Source organism: Alternaria alternata (assembly GCF_001642055.1).
Source record: "Alternaria alternata strain SRC1lrK2f unplaced genomic scaffold CC77scaffold_8, whole genome shotgun sequence".
NCBI lineage: Eukaryota > Fungi > Ascomycota > Dothideomycetes > Pleosporales > Pleosporaceae > Alternaria > Alternaria alternata.
Window position 1 is genome coordinate 763,264 of NW_017306197.1, and position 22,108 is coordinate 785,371.

A 22,108-nucleotide genomic window follows, 5' to 3' on the forward strand; every position below is an offset into this window, starting at 1 on the left:
GCTATTCGAGTGTGAGAGGTATACCGTAGAAGACGTCACTTCCGTAATCCAGTCAATGGAGACTAGTATTCATTATTTGCTTCATTTATTCATCCATGCCATGCGGTAGACGCCAGCTCTAGTCATACAGTAGACGCCGTGAATGCTCTGCCCATCTTGAAGCTTCAAGGGCCATCCCCTCCTAGCTGCACTATGTGCGCGCTAGCTTATGCCGTGTCCATCTTGTCTGCGTCGTCATCCTTCTTGTCCTTACTGCCACTTCCGCTTGGCTGACCTTGATTGTCTAGCAGCGGCTGCTTCTCGTCGCCCTCAGCGACTGGCTCAAGCTCTGACTTGCCTTCGGCGGCCTCCTTGGTCTTCTTGTCCTTTTCCTGCCGTGCTTTCTCTTCCTCAAAAGACATTCTTAGCGCCAATGCGAGCTCGGGGTCAACCGATGGATCTACGCCGAACTCGAAGTCATTGCCGCCTGATGGACCGCCACCTCCGCCTCCAGAACCGCTGTCACCTCCAGTATTGGATGCACCCTCTCCACCAACAATAGGCGTGGTGATCAACGAGTCACTAAGCAGGTTCGCGCTTGGCGGGATGGTAGCAAGGTAGGAACCTTCGGCGCTTTGTACGTTGTCGCTGAAGGCCTGGAGTTTCCGCGTGGTGTCGTCGCTTAGCTCGCCGAATGCGATGATGTCGATGCTAATACCGCTCTTCTTCATCTTCTTTGCCAACTTGACCAGGTTCTTCTCGTCTTCCTCGATGGGGCTGCAGTTGAACATGACTATCCGCTGCTTCTGCGACTTGTTCTGCCTGTGCTTGAGGGCCAACTGTAACACTCATTAGCTCGGGCATCTTTCCAAGGTTTCTGGATATCATACAGCCGCGACGTTGATGCCCGTCACAAAGTGCGAGCTGCCCTTTATCTTTGTCCGGTGCAGACCGTCCAACACCTTGCCAATGTCCGTTGTCAGGGTCGTGAGGATCTCCGGTGTGTTGCCTCCCATGCTCATAAGACCGACGGAAGACTCTGGGTTTGCACCAGTCTTTGCGGAGAAGATCATGTTCACGGCGTCCTGTTGTGCTTCCCATCGCGAGGGTACATAATCGCCGTTTCGACTAGCTTCGCTGTTGTCAACGCTGTTCGAGTTAGCATATGATCGCTGAATCAGTGAGAGTAGCCGTACACTATCATAGAAGCTTCTAACACCATCTTGCAAATCGGTTGTATGTGGGGTTGAGGTGATTGTTTGGGTAGTTGCTCGGATCGACGGTAACGTTATGATGCTGAGCTCAAGGTCGCCGCAACGGAGGACGGAGGCTGGCCATCGAACCGCCGAGATCACGTGCAAGTCTGACCGCGACCGCGGGAGGCCGTGCGGAAGCAAGGGTGAGCCGACTCAGATGGCGTTTGCGACACCTGTAAACTGACTCGCGCAATTCAACATTGAATGTTACTCCAGTTCACAAGCGTTGCGTTGCAATTATTGTTGCGCAGACTGCCATATAATTATGATGTTCGTGCTCGCTTCGCACATGACTGGTTACGATGCTGTAGGCGCTATGCTGAAATGATCGGGTGCCCTTGGCGCGCTGGCGTAAAGACAGACCTCAGACCCTCCATCCTTCCTTCCTCACACATCCCACTCGAGAATCTGAAGCTGCGACCAACACTACCCGCAACTACACCAAAATTGCTCAGAAACTCTCCGAAACTGCCGCAAAAGCATCAGAAAGTCTCAATAAGTCTCTTGCACTACTCTGTTCTTCTCCCCAGTCTACTTGTCGCGCCTTTTCTCGCGTTGTTTACTGTTCTTCACGACTCTCAACTTTCGGAAGCTGCAACCCTCTTCCACCATCACCACACCTGAGCTGCTCAGAACCCGTTAGGAGTTCTTCGAAAGTACCAACAAGTCTTTCCTGCTTGCTGCCAATCCTCTTTACTGCCGATACCCATATCACCGCTGTCGACGCGTTGTCCTCCACTACAACGCGACTATGAACAACATCCAAGACGGACTCACAGCTGAGGCAAAAGCCAACATGCTAGCCAACCTCCAGCTCGAAATCAACTCACGCAAAGAGAAGCTGCGAGCGCAATGCGATGCACAATGCGCCAGTCTGCAGTCGCGCCTGGAGAGACGCGTCAACCGCATCCCTACCGTGACGCGACAAACCACGCTACTTGATCTCCTCAAGGCATCCGCGCCAGCGCAACCAGTCGCCGCGCCTGCTCCAGCAACCAAGACCACTGTCGCCAAGAAAACATCTGCGCCTGCGCCTGCACCTGCCACACGCAAGACACGCACCGCTCCTCCCACAAACCCCAGTTCATCTGCCGCAGCAACCTCATCACCCGACAACAGGCGCGTCAAGCCTGCCCCAAAAACGACCAAACCAACACCTGGCTACGCCAAGACGACACAGACAACGCGCACCAAGAAACGCAGCAGCGACGAGATGTCAGGAACAGACAAGGAGAACGCAGAGATGCAAGTACCCAAGAAGCGCACAAGGGCACCAGTCCAGAAACCAGCGTCCGCAGCTCCCACAACTCGTGCAACCCGCGCAGCATCCCGCACCAAAACGACTACATCACACGTCTTGTCGCCTAAGACCAATACCGCCAATGTCAGGAAGCCAGCTGCGCGTAGCGCCCGTCCTAGGTAGCGCCCTTAGGCGGACATCGATTACTACAGCATTGATTATACGGCATTGATTGTTTTTGGCGTTTGATACCCTCTCGTTATCGCATTTAAGCGGCGTTGAAGGGAGTTTTTGGATTTTGGCTTTCACCTCCGCCCTGGCTTGAATGAAGGGCTCTGTTGATTGTAGCCGCCCGCAAGGGTAGGCTCTCACAGGGTTCCTGAACACAGCCGGATGGAGGTACAAGCTACTTTGATGTTTCTTGTACATGGCTTCTTTTGTTTTCTTTTTCTTTTTTCTGAAATTGGCAGTTTGGCTTGGTAGTAGCATAACGATGAAGCTCAAGTAGCGTAGACAATGATGAATAATGATCAATACTTGACCTTGTAGTTTATGCTTGCGATGACTACTTGTGAACCCGGTCCCAAAAGCTTGTGGCATGCACTGGAGGTTGAAGCATACAGCAGCGCCAGGTACTCCCAGTGTGTTAGCGCAGGTTACCCCAAATACATTCTGGGCACATTTTCAGTTTGAGTCTGCTAACGCGGGTTACCAATTAACAATCTCGATATTGTGACCAAATCAAACTTGCGATGGATGCATAGAAGCCCGATTCAAATGAGATAGCGAGATGCGTTATAGCTAGAAGCATACATCAACCTTTGTTCCTTCAGGCAGCTGAGGTGGATCAACACATGCCTCTAGGATACATTATCATTTAGTCCCACTTCATGACCGCTTCCTCAACAATCGGCCTGATGACCTTCCTGCCCGCACCACTCTTATGCGTCCACACCATCTGTCTCGGTGCCAGCTCATCCGCGCGATGCCATGGCTGGAAATCAATACCCTCCTCGTTGTTCTCCAACGCCTCCTTGACTGTCTTGAACAGAGAATCCGCTTGGTCCTGATCGATACGTACGTCGTCACGGACAGTCAGGACGACTTCGCGTATCTTCTCCTTCTCGCCGTCTTTGTAGTGTTTCTTATATTTGTTGAGTGTGATGGCGATGTCGACGCCGGCTTCAGCGGTCCAGGCGGCGTGGACGGCGAACCAGTCTGAGGGTGTGTTAGTTGAGTCGTGCATCAAGAGCTGCTGAAGGTGGATTTGGAGGACTTACCAAAGAGTTCTGCAAAGTCCGTCTTGAGAATCTGTTCATCCATCGAGTAAGGAACAGATGCGAAGCCAATGCTCACAGTAGGTGTACGCGGCGAAGGAGTATCAATAATATCGCCCTTCCAGTCCCGACGCAACAAATCGCGAAGACCGAGGTTATCAATGTCCTTTTGTGCGTCACTCAGCTCGTCGTCTAGGTCTTCCATTACGTCTTCTAGGCTGTCCTTTTTCCAGTTGCTGCGTGCAAGAACGCGCTTGGAAACTGCAATGTCGGTTTTGGTAGTCTTTTTACCAGTCAAGCCGCCAGAGTCGATAGCGATGGCGCTGAGAACTAACTCCAGGAGTTCATGCGGCATGTGGTATTCTTGGTCCAACTGCTCGAGCTCGTCGAGCATTTGGCGAGCTACAAGCGTGGTGCAACTTGCTACTACTTCAAAGACACGGGGTTCAGCGTCGGGAGCTGTACCGCGGTCTTTGTGGTGGTCGAAGATGCTGAGAATCTTTGCTTCGCTCCATTTGCGTAATGGGCTGCCATGGTCGACTAGGACGATGCCCTTGAGCTTCTTACCGAGAGTCTCGGGGTCTTCGGGCAGTTCGTCGAGCGTCAATAGATCCTCGTGGCCAGGCGTCATCTGCGAGTTGTCCAGAGCCAGTCTGTTCTCTGGCCTCAGATCCAGCGCATGCGACGGAGTCTGGAGAAGTGCAATTGCTTTAATGGGGTTCGACGTGTTTTGGGACGAATGCTCAAGATGGTATGCCCAAGTCAGCGCCGCCGTCATGGAATCCAAATCACCACCCTCATTGCCCTGTACAATCACCCATTCTGACTCCTTGCCGGCTTGCCAGTCGATCAGAAACTCCTTCTTTGTGGCGCGACTCCATTCGCTGAAGTGGCCCACTCCGAGTGTTTTGACAAGATGCTTGGACGCGTCGAGAACTGCTTGTTGGGGCGCGCTGCGCTGGGGCATTGCGACGACGACGCGGCTGGCTGCCAGGAAGGCCGGTACGAGGGCGCGAATGGCCTTCATCGTAAAGAAACAAGTGCGATGATAGTACTAAGATGAAGATTACTGTGTAAGACCAAAGTCACCATCTCTCAGGTACGGATGCGCCCAGGATCCACAGCTACGTCAACGTTGGCCCGGGCGTGGCCAGCTAGGTCTCGTTTCAGCCTTATGGGGAACGGCTGTTGAGTCCAGAAATATGGTCTTGAAAACCTGCCTGTAAGCGATTTTTGTTGAGTTCAATAAGGAGAGCATAAACGAATAAACGATAATGCAAATGAGGGTATCCACTGTTCCTATGCACAATCGAGATGCACGCGCATCGCGACTAGTCAAATGCCATGCTGCCGCTCTGCTGCAGAGACTGGTCGCAGCTGACAGCGACACGTTCATCGCACATGGTGTGGGTGTTGTACAACAAATTATTAATACAAGCTGCATGCGCAGAGGTCAGCAACCCCAGATATGTCTGCACTCCGCAAAGATTGGGATATGACGTAATGTTTCACGGTGCGATTTGCGGTCGTGGAATGAATTCACAGTCCGCACCACTCGGATCTTCGCACGAGCCGCAGTAGCCGAAGCACTACAAGACGGTTAGCTTTGAATCCGCGCGACCAGAAAGCTTGACTGTGTTTTCCAAGACCCCTCTCACGCCCTTATTCCTGAAAATCGTTATCATCGCCGTGCCAACGCGACTCTTTCCTATCATAGCGCGCGTCTAACCCTTTTGCTTATGACGGATTGCGGAGACGCTGCTGACTGAACCATGAACTAAAGCCACGCCGGTCGCGGCCGGAATGCTGCACGCTTAGGAAGACACTACTTTTACCCCAACGCCTCAACGCTCACCCAAACTGATCCTTTTCCTGGGGTTCTCTCGTCGCAATCGCTGCCACGATGGATCAAGGACAAGGCGAGCAGGGACGTCCTTTGGCGTCGTCGTCGACTTCGACCACTACCACCTCTGGTCCACACACAACAACCACAACAACCTCGACCACGCCTGGCCACGGCGTGACCGTGCAACATTTCGGGCCACAGTCCACCACAATCACACACCCTACCGTCACCACCATGACCCGCACACCGTCCGCCCAGCCCTCCATGTCTGACCTATACGCGCCTCCCTCAAATCCTGCCCAGCGCGTGCGCAGTTCGTCAATCCGCATACGAAGACCTTCGCACCAGCCAAGCCTGAATACTCCTCAAGCTACGCCCGATCCTGTCGCTGCGCCAGAGCCAATATCAGAGTCCGACAACACATGGCAGACTGGTCGAAGACGAAGTAGCTCTGAACCGCGCCCACCCCCACAGGCTATGTTCGCCGACGATAGTCTACGACGCCAATTAACAGGTCCACACCTACAACCTCTTTACGAGGATGGCGCAAATCCCTCTACCGGCAACGGACCGCCGCCTTCTCGAGGCCCTAGCAACGCGCGGAGAGGATTAACTCGTCAATCCTCCGCATTCCACATGAGGCGGAGTCAGAAAGACCCCAACCAGAACATGATGGGCCACAACCTTGTTGACGTGCTTGATGTCATTGGTTAGTACACTCCAACATACTCCACGTTGATCGCGAGCTAACAAGACTTCAGATCCCGAAGTGTCTGCCCTTACTACCCTGAATAACGTTCAGAACTCGCTCTTCCTACCCAATTTGCCATGGCTCTACAACCGCCAGCCTACATACGATCTTGGACAGACTACGTCGGACTCGTCGGATGAAGAGATGGGTACAGCCAGGGGTGCCGGACGCGAGGAAGACCAACTCCCCGAGATGACACAACAAGGCGAAGTAGAGCAAGCAGCGCGCGGAGGCCGCGGAACGTTGCAAAGAAACAACACAATCGACTCGAATCTTTCAACTCTGGAAGAGGGCGAGGGCCATCACTACGCTGTGCTGCCACACGGTGCTTCCTTGACAGGCTGGACTGACGAGGAGAAGGCAGCTTTGGACGATCACGTCCGACACCTTCTCCACTCCAGGCGCGCAAGATTCAAGCGGACTATGAAGGGTTTCGGACGTTATGTCCGCAATCCCCTTGGCTTTCTCGTCACCCTATACTTCTTCCTTATTACCTTCTGGGGAGCGGCATGGGTGCTGTTCCTCATCGGCTGGATTTACGTGGGTGACCGACAGGCCTACTTCGTCGAGATTGCCGACCAGGTCCTGACAGCCTTGTTCTGTGTCGTTGGAATCACCATGTTCCCCTTCCGTATCGTCGACACCTACCACATGATTTGGGTTGCCAAATATGCACACAAGACCTGGGAAGTACGTAAGAAACGAGGACTACAGGACTTGAAAGACCACAACGAGCTACCAACCATGCCCCGATCAAACGCGTGGGAAACAGGCGAGGCAGAACAAGAAGGCGTTGAAGCCCCTGTCCTCACCGCCGAAGAGCAAAAAAGGCTCGAATATCATCAAGCCAAGCTCGAGAAGTCACATACCTTCTACCGTCCCCACGAAACGTATACACACCACGCCTTCTCCATCCGCCTCCTCATCGCCATCATCGTCCTTCTTGATTTCCACTCCATGTTCCAATGCGCACTTGGTGGTACAACCTGGGGAATTTACTACAAAGATCGTCCCAAGGAAGTCACCGCCATCATCCTGAGTTTCAGTCTTACCTGCAACATCACCGCTGGTATCATCATCGGCCGCGGCGATAAGCGCAGTCGCAAGAAGCTTGTCGTGGAACAAATCCTCCGCCAGGAAATGACGGAAGAAGCGCTCAAGAAACTACGAAAGGAGAGAGGTATCAAGGCCAAAGGACTCATGACGAAGAAGCAGAAAAAAGAGGTCAAGAAAGAATTGGTTGGTCCAAAGAAAAATCCGTTGGACACGATTTTGCATCGCGGATAGCATACTTACTTCTCTTTTCTTATTAAGTTGACGATGAAGATGACGGATAGATTGCATACTTTTTTTTAATTCTATACCCTTTTGGCGGTTTGCGAACGCCTTTTGTTCTTCGCAACGAATTTGCTCAATGGACCGCTGCTGTCGTATCTCAATTCTTCTGCACTATCCGCCCTTGTCGTTGCAGTGCTATTCATCCTGACTTGTCTAAAAGTACAATCGTGCTTGGACGCCACACAGGAAACCCTTTAGGTTTTGTTGAGTCCAAGCGACACGACCCTTGAAGCACACAAATACCCAGATTACCGACTGTTACCAACCTTCAGCAGACGCATACGAAACGCTCCACCAACCCTCGTACTATACAAACGTCCTTCCAGTTCTAGTTTCCATAGAGCGCAACTATCGCGGGCTATTGGCTGTCACACCCAGACACTTCTTCGGCACATCTTACCGAGCACTAACTCAGATGACTTAGTGCTGGATCCGATTCCAAGCCTAGAACTCATTGGCAATTTGACGTGCCGCTTTCCCCCCACCCACATTCGGATCCGATTAACTGACGATCACCACGTGTCCGACCTCGTGACGAAGTCTCAAGAAAACGCCACGATCTCATTTAGCGTCAAATGGCTGTGCAAGAAAGAATGCAAACGCGAGTCAGCCTTGAGAATGAGTTGCGAAGATCATAGAGTGCGAGTCAACAAAAGCCGTAGTAAAGCAACAAACTCTTCGTCGTTCACACTCCACCTACATATAACAGTTTCACTAGTTGTTCGGACACATAGAGCCGCTTGCCACGCTACACGGTAAGATGCGGCCAAAAGATATTCGGCGCGATAGCACTGGCAAGTTCCAGCAATCGGCGTGCCCAGGTGTGGTGTGTGTGGTGTGTCGTGACCCGAGGATTTGGAATTTTAATATCGCAAGAAAAGATCACCAAAGTCCAAGTTTGGGTGGTTTGACATGCAACCTGCAGCGACGATCCATGTTTAGAAGTTTGTGCCCCTCTTCACTAAAGCTATTAATGCATGTCGAAGAAACATGGCGCAGACATATGCCCACGTGTAGAGCGATAAGGGCCCAAAGTCCTGGGTACACGAACTGTTTTCGGACTGGAAACCGATCAACCGCTCGAGATGACGAAAACAACCATACGCCTGCCATCATGGTGGAATAATCCACTTCTGTTCTTGAGATGAGAAACCTGCGTCTCACCAACTGAAACATGGCATGTACTTTTTTTTCCCCTAACCTTGTTCCAAGAAGCCTTTCTGAGCCTATTCACTCCTTAGATATAAACCGCCTGATGAAACGCCGCCCTACGCCCTAGTAGGTAAGTGAAAGAAAGACCCACGATGAGTGGCGAATATGTCGATGATGTCGCGTAGGATCGGTATCATAATACATCTCGATACTGAAGGAATCGTAAAACACAGTCGGTAGATGATTGAAAAGGTTGTTGATGGGCTCATCTAGTCCTAGGCGGAAAACCCTTTCCCGTCCCTAGGTGTAAAAGCAGAAAAACAACGCTTGCTGAATGTCTCTCGATGTAACACAGAATAAAAAGGACATGATGGAGTCTTGATCGTCGAGAACCATATCAGCTGTATTGCCCATACGAGCCGGTAGCGACGTGGAGAAGGGTTGCTTCAACGATGCGAATGCTCATAAGGCCGCATACCGCCAAACTCGACACCCTGCATCGCACTCGACATTGCACCCGCATGTGGTGGTGGTGCCCACTGAGCCTGTGATGGTGGTGGTGGTGGTTGCGGGAGCCCCTGTTGTTGCTGTTGCTGTTGTAGAGGTGGAAGCACATTGTTACCGGGTGCAGGAGCTGTGGGTAGTCCTTGCGCAAACTGGCCAGTCATGCTTCCGTAAACATGGGTGTTGGAAGGATCTGCGCGACGAAGAGCGTTCCAGACGGCATTCAGTTCCGCCCGTAGCAATTCGTTCTCTTCTTGGGCTCTTCGATAGTACTCAGCTTCGGGTCTCAAACGGAGAAGCTCCTCACGAGCGGTTTGGTGTGCGCGAGTCAGGTTTTGGACGTATTCAATGGCTAGAGGGCACGTCAGACAAAAATGCGCAATAGTTTGACTCTCGAGTTACCTTTAGTGAGAATCTCCCATTTGCTTGACTTGCTGCCTGGGCTGTTGGGTAGAATTCCATTGAGGTCGTCGAATAAGGTTTTCATCTCACTCCTTCGCTTCCTTTCAGCCATCTTGTGACTGACCCGAAGCTCGGGAGTCCTGCTGTAGCTTCCGCTTCCGGGAGCGAGTGGGTTGGTAGGGTCAATAGCTTGTAGGCTCGTGACACTGCGATGTTGCATGGAGTGATGATGGGTACTAGGGACGTCTATGCTAATTAGTACGGCTGATGTAAAATAAGGGTGGGAATGCGTGCCATCATCCAGTCGTTGTTGACCAGGTGGTAGCTTAGAATCTGTGGTGTAGATGCTACTGTTGATCGATGTCGCAAAGCTACCTTGACGCGAGGGGACGTTTGAGCGGTCTACGCTAGACTCACCGCTGCTTGATGTCCTCTTCTCTTCATGATCAAAGTCGTCTGCCGGAAAGGCCCAAGCAAAACCCTTAGTCGGGGCCGCTGCCATAGGATCGGGCATACCAGACACGCTCCTAGGGTTGGGATTGATGACTGGAGCACGTCGTGGGGGATTGCTAGCACGTGGACCGGCTCGGTGGGGTGATAAAGGAGAAGTGCCATTAGGTCGCGTGACTGGATTTGTGATTCCGCGTTGTTGCTGGAGGTCCTGGACAAGCGAAGCTCGAGACGCGTTCTGGCTGTCGTACGGTGACTGTGGGTGGTGAATTGTGAGATGACCCATGCCAACATTCACCCGACTGTCGACACTGCTGCGTCGGGAGTCGAATTGAGAGGAGCCGGCATCAATACTTTGTCGACTGTTGTCATATGGTTGGGAGAGCGAAGGTAGACCACCATGCTGCCTTTACATTAGACGAGTTCGGGGACAGTAACCAAGTCACGTACCTGGGATGGCTGAGAGTAGCCAGAGGGATACCGAGCCGATGACGGCGTCTCTGGTACGGAATTGCGTGATGTTGAATCATCAGAAGGGTTGAGTAGTGTTTGCAACTGTAAGCCCATGTGCTGAGACACGTTGGATGAATCTAGAATGTGTATTAACAACGTGTAGTTGACAGATATCGTGTATACTCACGTTTGCTTGGGGCGATAGACCAGTGACCCGAATCTCGAACTTCACCTGCTTCTGTGTGCTGCCTAGGCTGTGCTGGGCTGTGTTCAGACGCGGGGAGACGGTTGGTGAGTTGTGATAAAGGCGGCAGGGACTGCTGGCCTTGGATGGCGTTGCTTTGCGGCATATTGCTATGCGGAAGTGGACGTTGAGAGACAGAGTCCATGGCTGTGGAGGAGCACGGGAGGAGCACGAGGCACCTTTTATACGATAGTAGTGCGTGCCCGGCTCTCGTGGTAGGGAGACAAAGATTGAGCTCGTGGTGGTAATAACTCGAATCGCTAAGAAAGCGGAGCCAGTAAGGCAGTGAGGAACACCGTTCAGCAAAAAAAACTGGGTCAGACCACTCTGCAAGGTCGAGAAGATGGGGCCAGGTGGAAAGATGGAGAAGTAGAAGTAATAGAGGACCGGATTCCGGGGATTAGATAAGCTGTGACGTGGAATGGAAGTGGATTGCAGGGTGGTTGAAGAGGTAATTCTGAGCGAGGCCGCACGAGATATGGTTCGCTCCTCCCTGAAGTAAGGATGGCAAGTTGGGTGAAGTGGGGCACGACGAAGGGACGCCAAGACCGGTCCAACTCGAATGGAAAGCGCAGGGCAGCGACGCACGCCAATTACCGCGAGAGAGACAGAGAGGCGACAGCGATGGCTGTGATTTCCAGATATGCCGGTCGTGGAGGATGCCCAGTTCACTTGTTCTGACGACTAGCAGTCGTTCAGGGTACGAGTCGAGACAAAAGCAAGCAGTGCTCCCCGTGCAAATCTACCACGAGAGTCGATGCTAAAAAAGACGTGGCTGCAGTGCTCTCCCCGGTCGGCGGTTGCTGCGACAGGGACAACAAATTGGTGCTTTTCCCTGAACCAGTGGGCACAGCGTCCAGAGGGCGGGATCTGGAGTTGACACGATGATGGCGCCCCAAGAGGCGAGTACACGACGCAGGCGTCGAGCGAGGTGTGCTGGTTGCCGCTGCAAGAGAATTGGCCTGGTCAGGACGGCTGTGGTGCGCAGTGGGTGGATGTCGTACAGGGCGAGTGGTGAGGTCAACGCAAGACACTCACAGTGCTGCGCGCGTGGGGAAGAAGAGCAGCGCAGTCAGCAGACTACCAGGTCGAGTACATGTCCTGGGACAAGGATGGCAGCAAGGTGCACAACAAAGCAGCGGGCAGCCGGCGGTCTAGCCGTAAGTACGACGTTCGGAAGGGACCTTTTGAAAGTGGAGGAGGTGCGGCGCAACAGAAAGCTAAAGGCGACGGTTGAGTCTTGACGAGTTGCAAGGGCAGCAAGGGAGCCAGCCAATTAATGGGTATGTTGGTGCCCAGAGGTGAGCCGACCGCACGTGGGAAATCGTTCAATCGAGGCCTCGTGTATCTTAAGCAGCCCGTCTAGCGGCGGCTAGCTGCACTTAATATGGGCTCCCTGCCTCCGCGCGCGAACTGGTGCGCTTGTCATATGGCGGTGCCGATGACAGCAATCCCGCTCTGCCCACGGCCATCGAGTGGGCAGGGCAGTCTCGTCGGCTATGGCAGAGTTTGTCGTTCCGCACTTGCGTGCAGAGCAGATGCATGCATATACATACCGAATCCTGGGCGCAATAGACACGGGATGCGAGCATGGCAGGGCCTTGTAGTTTGTCGTCACTTTAGCCAAACCCGTGTTGCTATCCCGCCGCCCGCTGTACCGCCACGAGGTCCGCTAGCTCTCCACGCCTGCTACCCAACCGGCCAAAGCGCCGAGAAAAAGCAAATTCTGCGACGCTGTCCTCCAGCGCCGATCCTCACACATGGCCGCCTGCAGCGCGCATCCTTCTGCAGCCTGCATTCGCTGCCGACATGCAGTAGTCGGCCCAAGGCCACTAGCCCGTGCCCATGCCAAACAAACATGGCCATACTTGGCCGGCTAGCGCTTTCTCATACCACGGTACAGCTCTGGAGAACGATTGAAGAACATGTTCACACACAATCGCTTCTCCGGGGACGCCGCCACTGCTGCCTTTCGTCTTGCTCCGATGCACGCACTGAACTAAACAAGTCTCTGCAGGGCACGGCGCTCCCGAACCCTGCTTCCCGCATGTAAATCAACCCGCTCCATTAACTTTTAACCATTCCTCCTAGCCCGACTTCTGCCAGAACTCCTGCAGCCCACAGCCTCTTTTGCCTGCCGATAAGCCTACCAATAATCCTTCTGCGGTTGCAAGAGGTGATACAGGTGCTGCGCCCACTTTGTATCTTCGGTAACACGTCCACCCCTTGTCACTGTCCACAGTTCTCGGTAGTTCTGTGGTCGACATGGCAGATGGTTGTGACCGTTGCATTGCTGCTCGGAACATGCAATGCACCTGATGCTTGAATCCTTGGGAGCCGCATCCATCTATAATCTATAAAGTGACACGAGACGCCATGTGAGCATCGACATTGAACCGTTCTTGAGCAACCAAGCTGGGTACAACGATGTTCTCCGCTCTCTAAAACCATACATCGCATGCTGTATCGACCTTAGAGTTCTGAACCGCACATCGGCTCAGCTTGCTAGAGTCATGACAACAACGACCAACAAGGCCCACGGCTTCCCTATCGCATACTAGGATGCGAGCGTGTGAGACAGAGGACCATCCCTATATGGTCATCTGGATACACAAAAGGACTAACCTCCTTAACTCCATCTGCCTTGACCAAACATGACCATCGGACCTGGACTATGGCCGGCAACCGCTGCCGACATATGCCCATTATTACGCAATTTTTGGATCAGTATCACTCGTTCGGTCCAAGCCGACCAAGCTACTCTTAGTACTCTACACCACATGGCGGTGTCGCCTCCTCGCACTGTACTCGACCTGATTGTGCTACCACACGCAGACCCGACGACCAGGTTTACAAACCTAACGGTCTTGTGTCAGGTGCCAGTACATGTTTTGTACTCTAGTACTCCGGTTGAGCAACAATGGCCAAAGAGTCGACTCTGGGTTCCATAAGAGTGCCATGGTCAAGCGAACCGCTGTCGAAGATGGAACGACTGTCGCATCAATCACGTTCACACCCATGGACCCCCACATGCTCAATAGCATGATTATTCAACTGATCTCATAGGTTCACTCTGCATCGAAGATCTTGCAGGCTAGCTGCGGTCACAGCATTACTAGGCTGTAGGAAATAAGGTTCACTATGCTGCTGTGCCTGCAGGATGTATGGCAACGCTCTATGCACGAGGCTAGCGCAATCGGGCTCTAGATCTTTGCGAGTATGGATCGGAGCAGGAACAAACGATCGCCGTATTGCGAATGACATTTTTGAACCCGGTCATTCTGTATGTCTCTCTTGTCATCCGATCTAAGCCACAGACCGACTTGCATCATCGGACACGCATGTATGTCAGTTGCACAGACGCAGCACGTTATCAGCATGTCAAATCTGTTCAAGATACAGGTCTGAAGGACGTATGCTGTACGCGGACGCGTCAACTTGCCAGCAGCTAGTATCCGTTCATAGGTGGAACTGTTGGGGCGCTGACCGTGACACACATGCAAGACTACCCCAGGTAGGTCGTTACGCGCTGAAAGTCTATCGGCAAACAAGACCAGTCGGTAGAGCTCCCGCGTGCGTGTTCCCTGCAGTACATCAGTATACGGATATTGCAGTGACATTCCCCGAAGATCTGAGCCTTAGTGACATCTCGGATGCAAGGCCCCTGAAGTCGAGCCGCACAACGGCAGACCCGTACCTGAAGGCAATATACCTGTAATTGACAGAAGCGAGCGGCGCTGCAACGGTTACCTCTGGATTGCAGTAACACACAAGGTCATCTCGGTTATGATTACCAAGAGAGTATGGTTGTTGAACGGAGTCTTACCTCGATGCGGTGCAACTACCAATGAAAGCATATCACCTCGGCACCAACCGAACACTCAGCAATGTTTGTCAACTCGTCGGTTGGAGTGCGTCTGAGCAGCAGAAAGCTACAGCAATCATGATTACCTTGTGATGCAAGTATGATAGGTATGTATTGCGAAGGTTCCGCATTGCACCCAAGGTACCTGTAGGTGCCAGATATCGCGATTTGCTTGCGACCCGAGTACGTGGATACGCTACGAAGATGACGGTCATTACAGACAGGAATCGGCCCGTTCATCCATGGTAGGTGTCAAGCGCCTGCCTGATCCAGTGTTGCTAGTTCCGCGGCGGCTTTGCCACGACAGGGATAGGCCGATGGGCTCGGGGGGAAGCGATTATCACGTGAAGATCGTCATGGTGGTGCTGCGGGGCAAAGCTTGGTTCGCAACACGAAAAGGACGCGTCAATTACAGTAAGAGTATGTACCATGGCCGCCACTTCCACATCCGGGTTTGTTGACCCTCCTGTTGGTACTGAACAGATTGAGCGTGAAGATGCGGTGTCATCTCATGTTTTTCCCTTTCTCAGACTTCCGCGAGAGCTCCGTGACCAAGTCTGTATTTCCGCCACCCTATTGGAGCCTAGTCTGATTGCGATATAGATATACGACTACACATTCGCAGCGCAAGAGCTCAGTATAGATAGGGCCATTGAGCGCCGTCACTTAAAATACTTCAAGCCCAGCGCTGCTGCCATACTTCTTGTGACTCGCCATAATTACTTCCTTCTCAACCGTCAAGTCGCCCGCGAAGCGCTCGAAATTCTTTTCAAAAACCATACCGTCTACCTCAGCTGCGGACCTTTTGTTCTCAAAGCGCTGTTAGAGAAGATTGAAGAGCCCAACGGACCTGGCAGACAATGGCTGAAATGGCTCAAGAAGATAGAGTTGGATTGGCTAACGCTACCCAACCTGCAACATTACCCACCAGATAGAGAAGAAGGAAGGGACGTGTGGTACTGGGAGCACGATCAAGTAGAGGTTGATGTCGACTACGTACGAGGTGCCTACTATAGCGGCCACTACGACGAGTACGACCACGAAGGCAAATCTTACGATGACAACTTCTACGACGCTTCAAACTCGTCACTATACCCATCCTTTCGCCAGCCAGCCACGACACAGTCCTCGAACGCGAACGACCCCTTCGGTTTCGCAGGCCACTACCCGTTTGCCGACCCAACCCGCGACCCCGTCCGCGAAGCCTCCGCAGCGGACATAGCCACGAAACTAGATCTCCTTGTCTCAATGGAAGTCACACCACTCTTCACATACCTCGCTTCACCCACCTTCAACCTGGACAGCATAACACTGCCTTTAAGGTTTATATCCCGCGGTTCGCACCAAAGCCGCAGCGTCTCGCGGCCAGGTTTCGCTCTACCCCTCAAGATCAGGTACTGGGTCCAAGTCTGCGTGCACGCTCTTCTGATGCTCGCTTCTTCACATACCGAGGGTACATCGACGTCAACGCCGCTCCAGGAGGTACGCGTCAAGTACGCGCCCGTGGATATCTGGGCGTCCATGGAACCGACTGACGACTTGCGCCGTATTGTGGACGCTGGGGTCTGGTTCGATAGCCCAGAGGAGGGACAGGAGGTTGAGCGAGAAGGAGAAGGTGAGGCATTCCGTGCTGTGTGGGAAGGTATGCGAGCGAGGACGACACATGAAGAACGCAAGAAGTTGGGGAGGAGGTGGGGGTTGAAAGCGGACATTACGTTTCTTCCTTGGGATGGAGATATGGATAGTGGGAGGGTGGGGGATGAACTTGAGATTGTTTTTTCTAGGGATGAGCATGTTGCGATGGCGGGGTGATAGAAGACATTGGCTTTGAAACAATTGTATATCAATGAATCCCACAAAGTATGCTATTCAAGCAAGAAGAACAGGTATCATAACTCAGTAAACAAACTTTGGTGTTACATGATCACCACACTCTGACATCTAGTGCACCATGTCAATGTCTATCCTACCAAGTCCCATACTAGAACCCATATTCCGTCACATAGACGTTGAAAGAACATAGACTAGACATCGACAAAAGGAGACTGGTGCGTACATAATGGCATCCACGACACGATGATAATCTTCTACGCCACTCTGGCGCCGACACCTATCTTCAAAACCTCAGCAGTCGCTCATCCGCAGGTACCAAAAACGAAAGCCGTGGGTTCGTAGGCTGAGACGCAACCTAAAAGTCCCAGAAGCTCTTGTCCGCGCCCTTGCGTCCACCCATACCATCGCCCTCGGTCTTGATGGCAGTTCCCCTCGCGCTCCTGCTGAATCCACCACCATTCTCCTTCTTCGCCGGTTCAGGGCTCTCCTCGAAGAGAGACCACTCAGTGCCCTTGCGTCCACCCATGCCATTACCAGCAATGTTTATGCCGCGACCATCGGGTGAGTCGGCGTCAACGCCCCAGTGTGTCTTCATAGAACTACGGGTCTGGTTCTTATTCTTCGTGATGTCCGAAAGGGCGCGCGCATCGGCCGGGTCGACGTCGTTATCTGTGACGTTGTCGGAGTAGAGGCCCTGGCCTTTGTTGCTGCGTCCGCCTTTGGTGGGTGCAGGGCCGCGTTGAGCTTCGGGAGTGCCGTTATCGTCAAAGTCGAAGTGCGCGTCTTGGTCGGGGCGGGCCTTGTGGACGATGGGTCGACGAACAGGGGAGGTATCCTGAGGTGACATTGACGTTAGTATATGTTTCAGAAGTATATCAGAGACTTGGATGCAACCTGTGTCTCTGGCTGATAGAAAGCACCAACCTCGTCGTCGCTCCAGCCAAAGTGTCGAACCGCGCTGGGTAGCGTCTTGGGCTTCGACTTGTCCGGGGTGGCGAAGTCGTCGAAGTCCCAATGCGCGTCGTTCCTGTTGCGGTTCTGGTCGTGCTTGGACGGTCGTGAAGTGTCTCGTACCTTTGGCGTCTCTTCGCCTTCCCCGAAAGTGAAGTGGTCGTACTTCTTAGAGCTGGTCTTGATGCTCATAGGGGCGACTGGGTGCTCTTCCTCACCCTCCTCGAACAACCGGTTCGCCTTGTAGTGCTTTCCGCTGCCAGCCTTGGCTGGGATCCTCTGGGGTGACGGTGAAGGAGATCCAGCATCCGCGCCAGCGAACAGCTCGGAGTACTCGCGTGGAGGAGGCTTCGCAGACTGCGCGCGCGGTGCTGACGGACCAGAGCTGCGAGACTCTTCTTCGTCCACCTCGCGGGGCGCGAAGAGGGCAAGCGATGCATGCGGGTCGTTCATGGCATTGTTTGTTGATCTCCTTGAACGATCGCTAATGGAAACCTCATCTACGCCACGAGAGGCCGACGTTGATGGGCGCGACGAAGCGCTTGACTCTGGCTGTGCAGCTGCCGCGTTCGATGCAATCAAGCGAATCTGCTCGCTGCTGTCGCGGATAGGCCAGTTGCGAGAGCGCGCGCCAATGACGTCGATTTGCTTCAGGAGAGAGCCCTGGTCCCAGTACTGTCGGATCTGTGTGATCTTTCCTGACCTGTCAAAATGGACCATGTGGACCTGTCACCGTCAGTGAACGTGTGGAGAAATGGTTGGAAGGGTCACATACCATTGGGAACGTCACTGTGCGGTCTGTGACGAAGTTGTCGTCAAGGCCTGGCAGGTATGCGCCGCCGCCGTTGGTGAACTCAATCGTCGTCTCCATATCGACACTCAGGCCATTGCTGCTCTCAATCACATTCAGCACCTTCTCTTTGGTCTTTTTCAGCAGCTTCTCCTGAACAGACAAGTGCTTGATGATGGCGGTCGCGTCGTTGATGCTGGTCGTAGTTGTGACATAGTGAAGAGAGGCATTGTCCGCCAGCGCGCCCGAGGAAGGCGTCGCCAGGAACCTGGTGTACGTGTCGCGGAGCGTCATGACGCCGTATATACTAGCTATCTAGCTAATTGCTGTTGCGCGTATAGATACTGGGGCGAGTGTTGTAGCGGATCAAGTGGGGTGTGATGGTTTGTGGTGATACAAATGTTGTGTGTAAACAAATGCTGCCGGACGCGCGTAAGATTATGTAGCAAGGCGGTGGGGAAGGCGAAAGGGGAACCACAACATTGAGGGCAACAGGCTCCCATATGGCCCGCAAGAGCCCCCGGTCTTCAATCGCAAGGTGTTGTTTATGCAGGGGTCCCGCGACAAGCCCCACCTGGGTCAGCCACCTGGACGGTGCCGGACTGCGGAGATCAACGCGGAGAACAATGTCATGCAGCTAACGGCGTCGCGGTGGAGATCTGGTTTGTTGTCATATTCCATCTTCGTTTATTGACTCGCTGTTGAAACGATAAAATCGTGGACATCGGAAGTCTGCCCATGTTTGCTTCTCCGTATCGCCAATCACTGGCGTGTTTCAGATGGCTTCTTCATTTGCCGTCAAAACCTGGACGCCTACAATTTCTACTTACAGACACAGAACACAAAGTCACGGCTTATGTATACAGCAACCACATTCACTGACGACGGTCAGCAGTCCTTCGGCTCCCCTCGCTATCTCTGCCTGTAATCATGCCGTCATTGCTTGCTTTTCCCCTATGAATCATGAACTCTACATGTTTTTTCTCTGCGAGGTGAAAAGAGCAGGGACAAGCGAAATGTGAACTCGGTGAGCTGTGTAACGCGGCTAGAAGTCAGGTGGGGTATAATGACTCGTTGGAAAATCAAGTGCGGAACAACTGCAGTGTTGCTTGTAGCAGTGCTACTGAGGCAGCCGGAAGACGACTTGGAAATCGACAGCGAGAGTTGCCTCGATACACTCTACGAGCTCTTACAAAGCAGATTCAGAGCCACGTAGGCGTCTCGCAACCACGATGTATACCGTCAAGACCGCTGTACGTTCCGCGGTAGTTGGCTGCTGCTATACAAGGCCATCGAAACATGCCCCTCGACTGTTACTGTCATTCTGAAGCTGAATTCTTCCCGTCACGCTCAGATTACAGACTCTTCGATACTTTCCATTTTGGCCATAAGACGCAAATTCACCCGAATTTTGTTCATACTATCCTATGCAGCGGTCGGATACTATCTCCGAATGGGTGGAATATGACCTTCTGGACTTACTCTGCAAAGTGTCAACCACCTTCACTTGTTCATCGGTATTCAAGGGATCTGGCTATCACGAAAACCGAGAAGATTATATCATGTGAACTGTTTCTACTTGATGAATTCGAGACATATTGCATAGAGTAGCGACACAGTCTGAGCTTTGTGCAATTCACATCAGGTTGGATTAGTCTGCCTTCACTCCTGTTCAAAGGCTAAGCCTCACTACATAAAAATAATAGGCGACTTACCGAAACCCGGACCTTCCGCAGATTAGCACCGAAGAGATGCAAACAGACGCTCTACCACTGAGCCACACGCCCCAGAAGTCGCGGTCCAAGAAAGATGGCTTAGTAAGATTACTTGCTAACATAGTTCAGTGCAAGACAAAACAGTACCACTTCACCTCTCCTCTGTCTTCCGATAGAAGTGCACGACAAGGTCTTGAAGTACACAGTTTACAGGAAAAGGGATTTCACGTGTAGTGCGATTTGATGCGCCAAATAGGTATTAAGCTTCAGTTTCTGCCACATGGCCTACGGGAACGTAAAGAACCCAACCACTCAGAGCCTGTTAAGCTTCATTCCTGTAATGCGATGCCTGGTTGAACGCACTTTCAATCTCCCCTCACAGAGCAGATGTCGAGTCAAACTTGAATTTAGGTTCTACTATTGGTTGCTGCCTAGGTAGCAGAACACATATTAGTAAAAAAAAACCTTTCCAGTTTAGTAGAAAATAAGATTGGAAAACAACTTACATCCATACACAGTGTAAAGCTTCCCATACCAGTTGTACGACCCATAATGATTACCAAGGCCAGAGCCTTCAGGACGACACTAGTTCAGGATATTCTCGAATGCGTCCCAGCATCTCTGCTGATCGAATCCTCCAGGCCAAGTGAGTCTGCCTCCACCTTCAGCTTTGAGCGATCCATCATTCTTGTATAAAGCGTCACCGCAAACGTGTTGACGGGCAGCATAGAGCTGATAGCGGGATGAGGCGCGAGTGACACCACAGAGACCGTAGGCGCCGCAATCAGCGGCCGAGACCACAGCTCCAGAGAGCATTACGCCCAAGACGATGATAGAATTGAAGTGCATATCTGTGGTATTTGGGAGATTGAGGTGAGGAAGTGAAAGTCTTTGAATGGAGAGTGTCTTTTGTGACGAGGATAACTTTCAGTGGTTAAAAACCCGGAGGAATGTTCTGCTTGCCCTTGTTGTCGAACTCGACAGGGACAAACGTCTGATCCACAAGTTAGCATTGTGCATAGAGCTATGATGCATGGCACTGTAAAGAGAGTACTTACTCACTCCCCCACTGCTGTCTTCTTCTTCTTCTCTTTCTCCTTCTCCTTCTTGTCTTTCTTGTCCTTCTTCTTCTTGGGCGGCTCGGCGCCCGCCGCCTCTTTCTTCGCAGGCCGCTTGGAGGGCACGGTGGCCTCAGCCTCAACGGGCTCGAGCGGCGGAATCTGGGGCCAGAGTGCGGCAAACTCGTCTACACTGCGTTAGCCTACATCTACATCTGGATGTCGTTTCTGGATGTATAGGTATCGGAGATAACAGATGATCAGGATTGATGTTTGAGTTTTCGTTCTGGTCAACTCTCATGGATGGAATTTACCTTCGTCTCCCGCTGGGGCCGAAAAGGCCATCTTCAAGAACATCGGCAGGTGTTGGATCTTGAGACCGGAATTACCCAAGATGTCTTCCAAATGATTGATGATAGCTTTGCCATCTGTACAATCGTCGACGACAGCCTTATTGCAGAAGCACTCCACCACGATAGACTTCAAGCCTGGAAGGAGTTGTAGGAAATCATACGAGAACTGATAGTCGCCAACTTGAATCCGCTGTATGGCGGCTTTCTGCTCGGGAAGTAGCATCATGAGCCATGCCGTAAGATAGGCTGTGTTGACCAACGTGAAGGTATTAACGGTGTAAGCAAGCAACCGAGTTTCTGCGTGTACTTGTCTGCAAACTCGACTCATGCCCTGTACAGGCCATTCTGTGGGGTACCGGCGGCTAACGAGGTGAACGCTAACTAATGTTTCTGCATGTACAGCGTAAGACCATATCAGGTTTCGTATTTCTGGGGGCAGGCGTAAAAGCGCCGACTCCTCTGCATTGCGCTGGGATCTGGTAGATTCTTAGTCATGCTCTAACATGATAAAATAATGGAATCGCACTCACATCCTGAGATAGTGCTGGTTCGGTGTCGACATGACGCGTAAGTAGTGCCTGGTCGAGCTTCTTTTCGTAGGATCAGAGAAGCGTTCTGGTAAAGTATGGAGGAATTGCTTATGGCGAATAT

General features: G+C 52.4%; 10 protein-coding genes across 10 annotated transcripts; 3 read left to right on the forward strand and 7 right to left on the reverse strand.

Annotated features, from left to right (window-relative positions):
* Positions 1-206: 206 nt before the first annotated feature.
* CC77DRAFT_1030479 (26S proteasome non-ATPase regulatory subunit 4) lies at positions 207-1,201 on the reverse strand (the record flags this gene model as incomplete). The annotated part of the gene is made up of 3 exons (XM_018526594.1): positions 207-818; positions 870-1,128; positions 1,176-1,201. The coding sequence occupies 3 exons, from the start codon at positions 1,199-1,201 to the stop codon at positions 207-209; spliced, it is 897 nt and encodes a 298-aa protein (XP_018387117.1).
* A 432-nt stretch (positions 1,202-1,633) lies between these two features.
* CC77DRAFT_1019597 (hypothetical protein) lies at positions 1,634-2,991 on the forward strand. The gene has a single exon (XM_018524865.1). The coding sequence runs from the start codon at positions 1,987-1,989 to the stop codon at positions 2,656-2,658; it is 672 nt and encodes a 223-aa protein (XP_018387118.1). The 5' UTR covers positions 1,634-1,986; the 3' UTR covers positions 2,659-2,991.
* A 361-nt stretch (positions 2,992-3,352) lies between these two features.
* On the reverse strand, positions 3,353-4,779 carry CC77DRAFT_933030 (DHH phosphoesterase; the record flags this gene model as incomplete). Its single annotated transcript, XM_018534291.1, has 2 exons — positions 3,353-3,693; positions 3,756-4,779. The coding sequence occupies 2 exons, from the start codon at positions 4,777-4,779 to the stop codon at positions 3,353-3,355; spliced, it is 1,365 nt and encodes a 454-aa protein (XP_018387119.1).
* A 54-nt stretch (positions 4,780-4,833) lies between these two features.
* On the reverse strand, positions 4,834-5,426 carry CC77DRAFT_834220 (hypothetical protein). The gene has a single exon (XM_018533339.1). The coding sequence runs from the start codon at positions 5,194-5,196 to the stop codon at positions 4,882-4,884; it is 315 nt and encodes a 104-aa protein (XP_018387120.1). The 5' UTR covers positions 5,197-5,426; the 3' UTR covers positions 4,834-4,881.
* Positions 5,427-8,042, forward strand: CC77DRAFT_834221 (hypothetical protein). The gene is made up of 2 exons (XM_018533340.1): positions 5,427-6,307; positions 6,360-8,042. Exons 1-2 carry the CDS (start codon positions 5,656-5,658, stop codon positions 7,634-7,636), a joined length of 1,929 nt encoding a protein of 642 aa, XP_018387121.1. The 5' UTR covers positions 5,427-5,655; the 3' UTR covers positions 7,637-8,042.
* Positions 8,043-9,285: 1,243 nt separating this feature from the next.
* Positions 9,286-10,762, reverse strand: CC77DRAFT_933183 (hypothetical protein; the record flags this gene model as incomplete). Its single annotated transcript, XM_018534299.1, has 3 exons — positions 9,286-9,695; positions 9,746-10,598; positions 10,646-10,762. 3 exons carry the CDS (start codon positions 10,760-10,762, stop codon positions 9,286-9,288), a joined length of 1,380 nt encoding a protein of 459 aa, XP_018387122.1.
* A 4,407-nt stretch (positions 10,763-15,169) lies between these two features.
* Positions 15,170-16,606, forward strand: CC77DRAFT_987206 (hypothetical protein). The gene is made up of 2 exons (XM_018536237.1): positions 15,170-15,312; positions 15,361-16,606. Exons 1-2 carry the CDS (start codon positions 15,187-15,189, stop codon positions 16,567-16,569), a joined length of 1,335 nt encoding a protein of 444 aa, XP_018387123.1. The 5' UTR covers positions 15,170-15,186; the 3' UTR covers positions 16,570-16,606.
* A 339-nt stretch (positions 16,607-16,945) lies between these two features.
* CC77DRAFT_1030483 (hypothetical protein) lies at positions 16,946-18,625 on the reverse strand (the record flags this gene model as incomplete). The annotated part of the gene is made up of 3 exons (XM_018526595.1): positions 16,946-17,472; positions 17,511-18,267; positions 18,317-18,625. The coding sequence occupies 3 exons, from the start codon at positions 18,623-18,625 to the stop codon at positions 16,946-16,948; spliced, it is 1,593 nt and encodes a 530-aa protein (XP_018387124.1).
* A 1,975-nt stretch (positions 18,626-20,600) lies between these two features.
* On the reverse strand, positions 20,601-21,101 carry CC77DRAFT_834492 (hypothetical protein). Its single transcript, XM_018533342.1, has one exon. It carries the CDS (start codon positions 20,893-20,895, stop codon positions 20,632-20,634), a length of 264 nt encoding a protein of 87 aa, XP_018387125.1. The 5' UTR covers positions 20,896-21,101; the 3' UTR covers positions 20,601-20,631.
* A 3-nt stretch (positions 21,102-21,104) lies between these two features.
* Positions 21,105-22,019, reverse strand: CC77DRAFT_1060501 (hypothetical protein; the record flags this gene model as incomplete). Its single annotated transcript, XM_018528341.1, has 3 exons — positions 21,105-21,292; positions 21,419-21,933; positions 21,988-22,019. 3 exons carry the CDS (start codon positions 22,017-22,019, stop codon positions 21,105-21,107), a joined length of 735 nt encoding a protein of 244 aa, XP_018387126.1.
* Between the last annotated feature and the right edge of the window lie 89 nt (positions 22,020-22,108).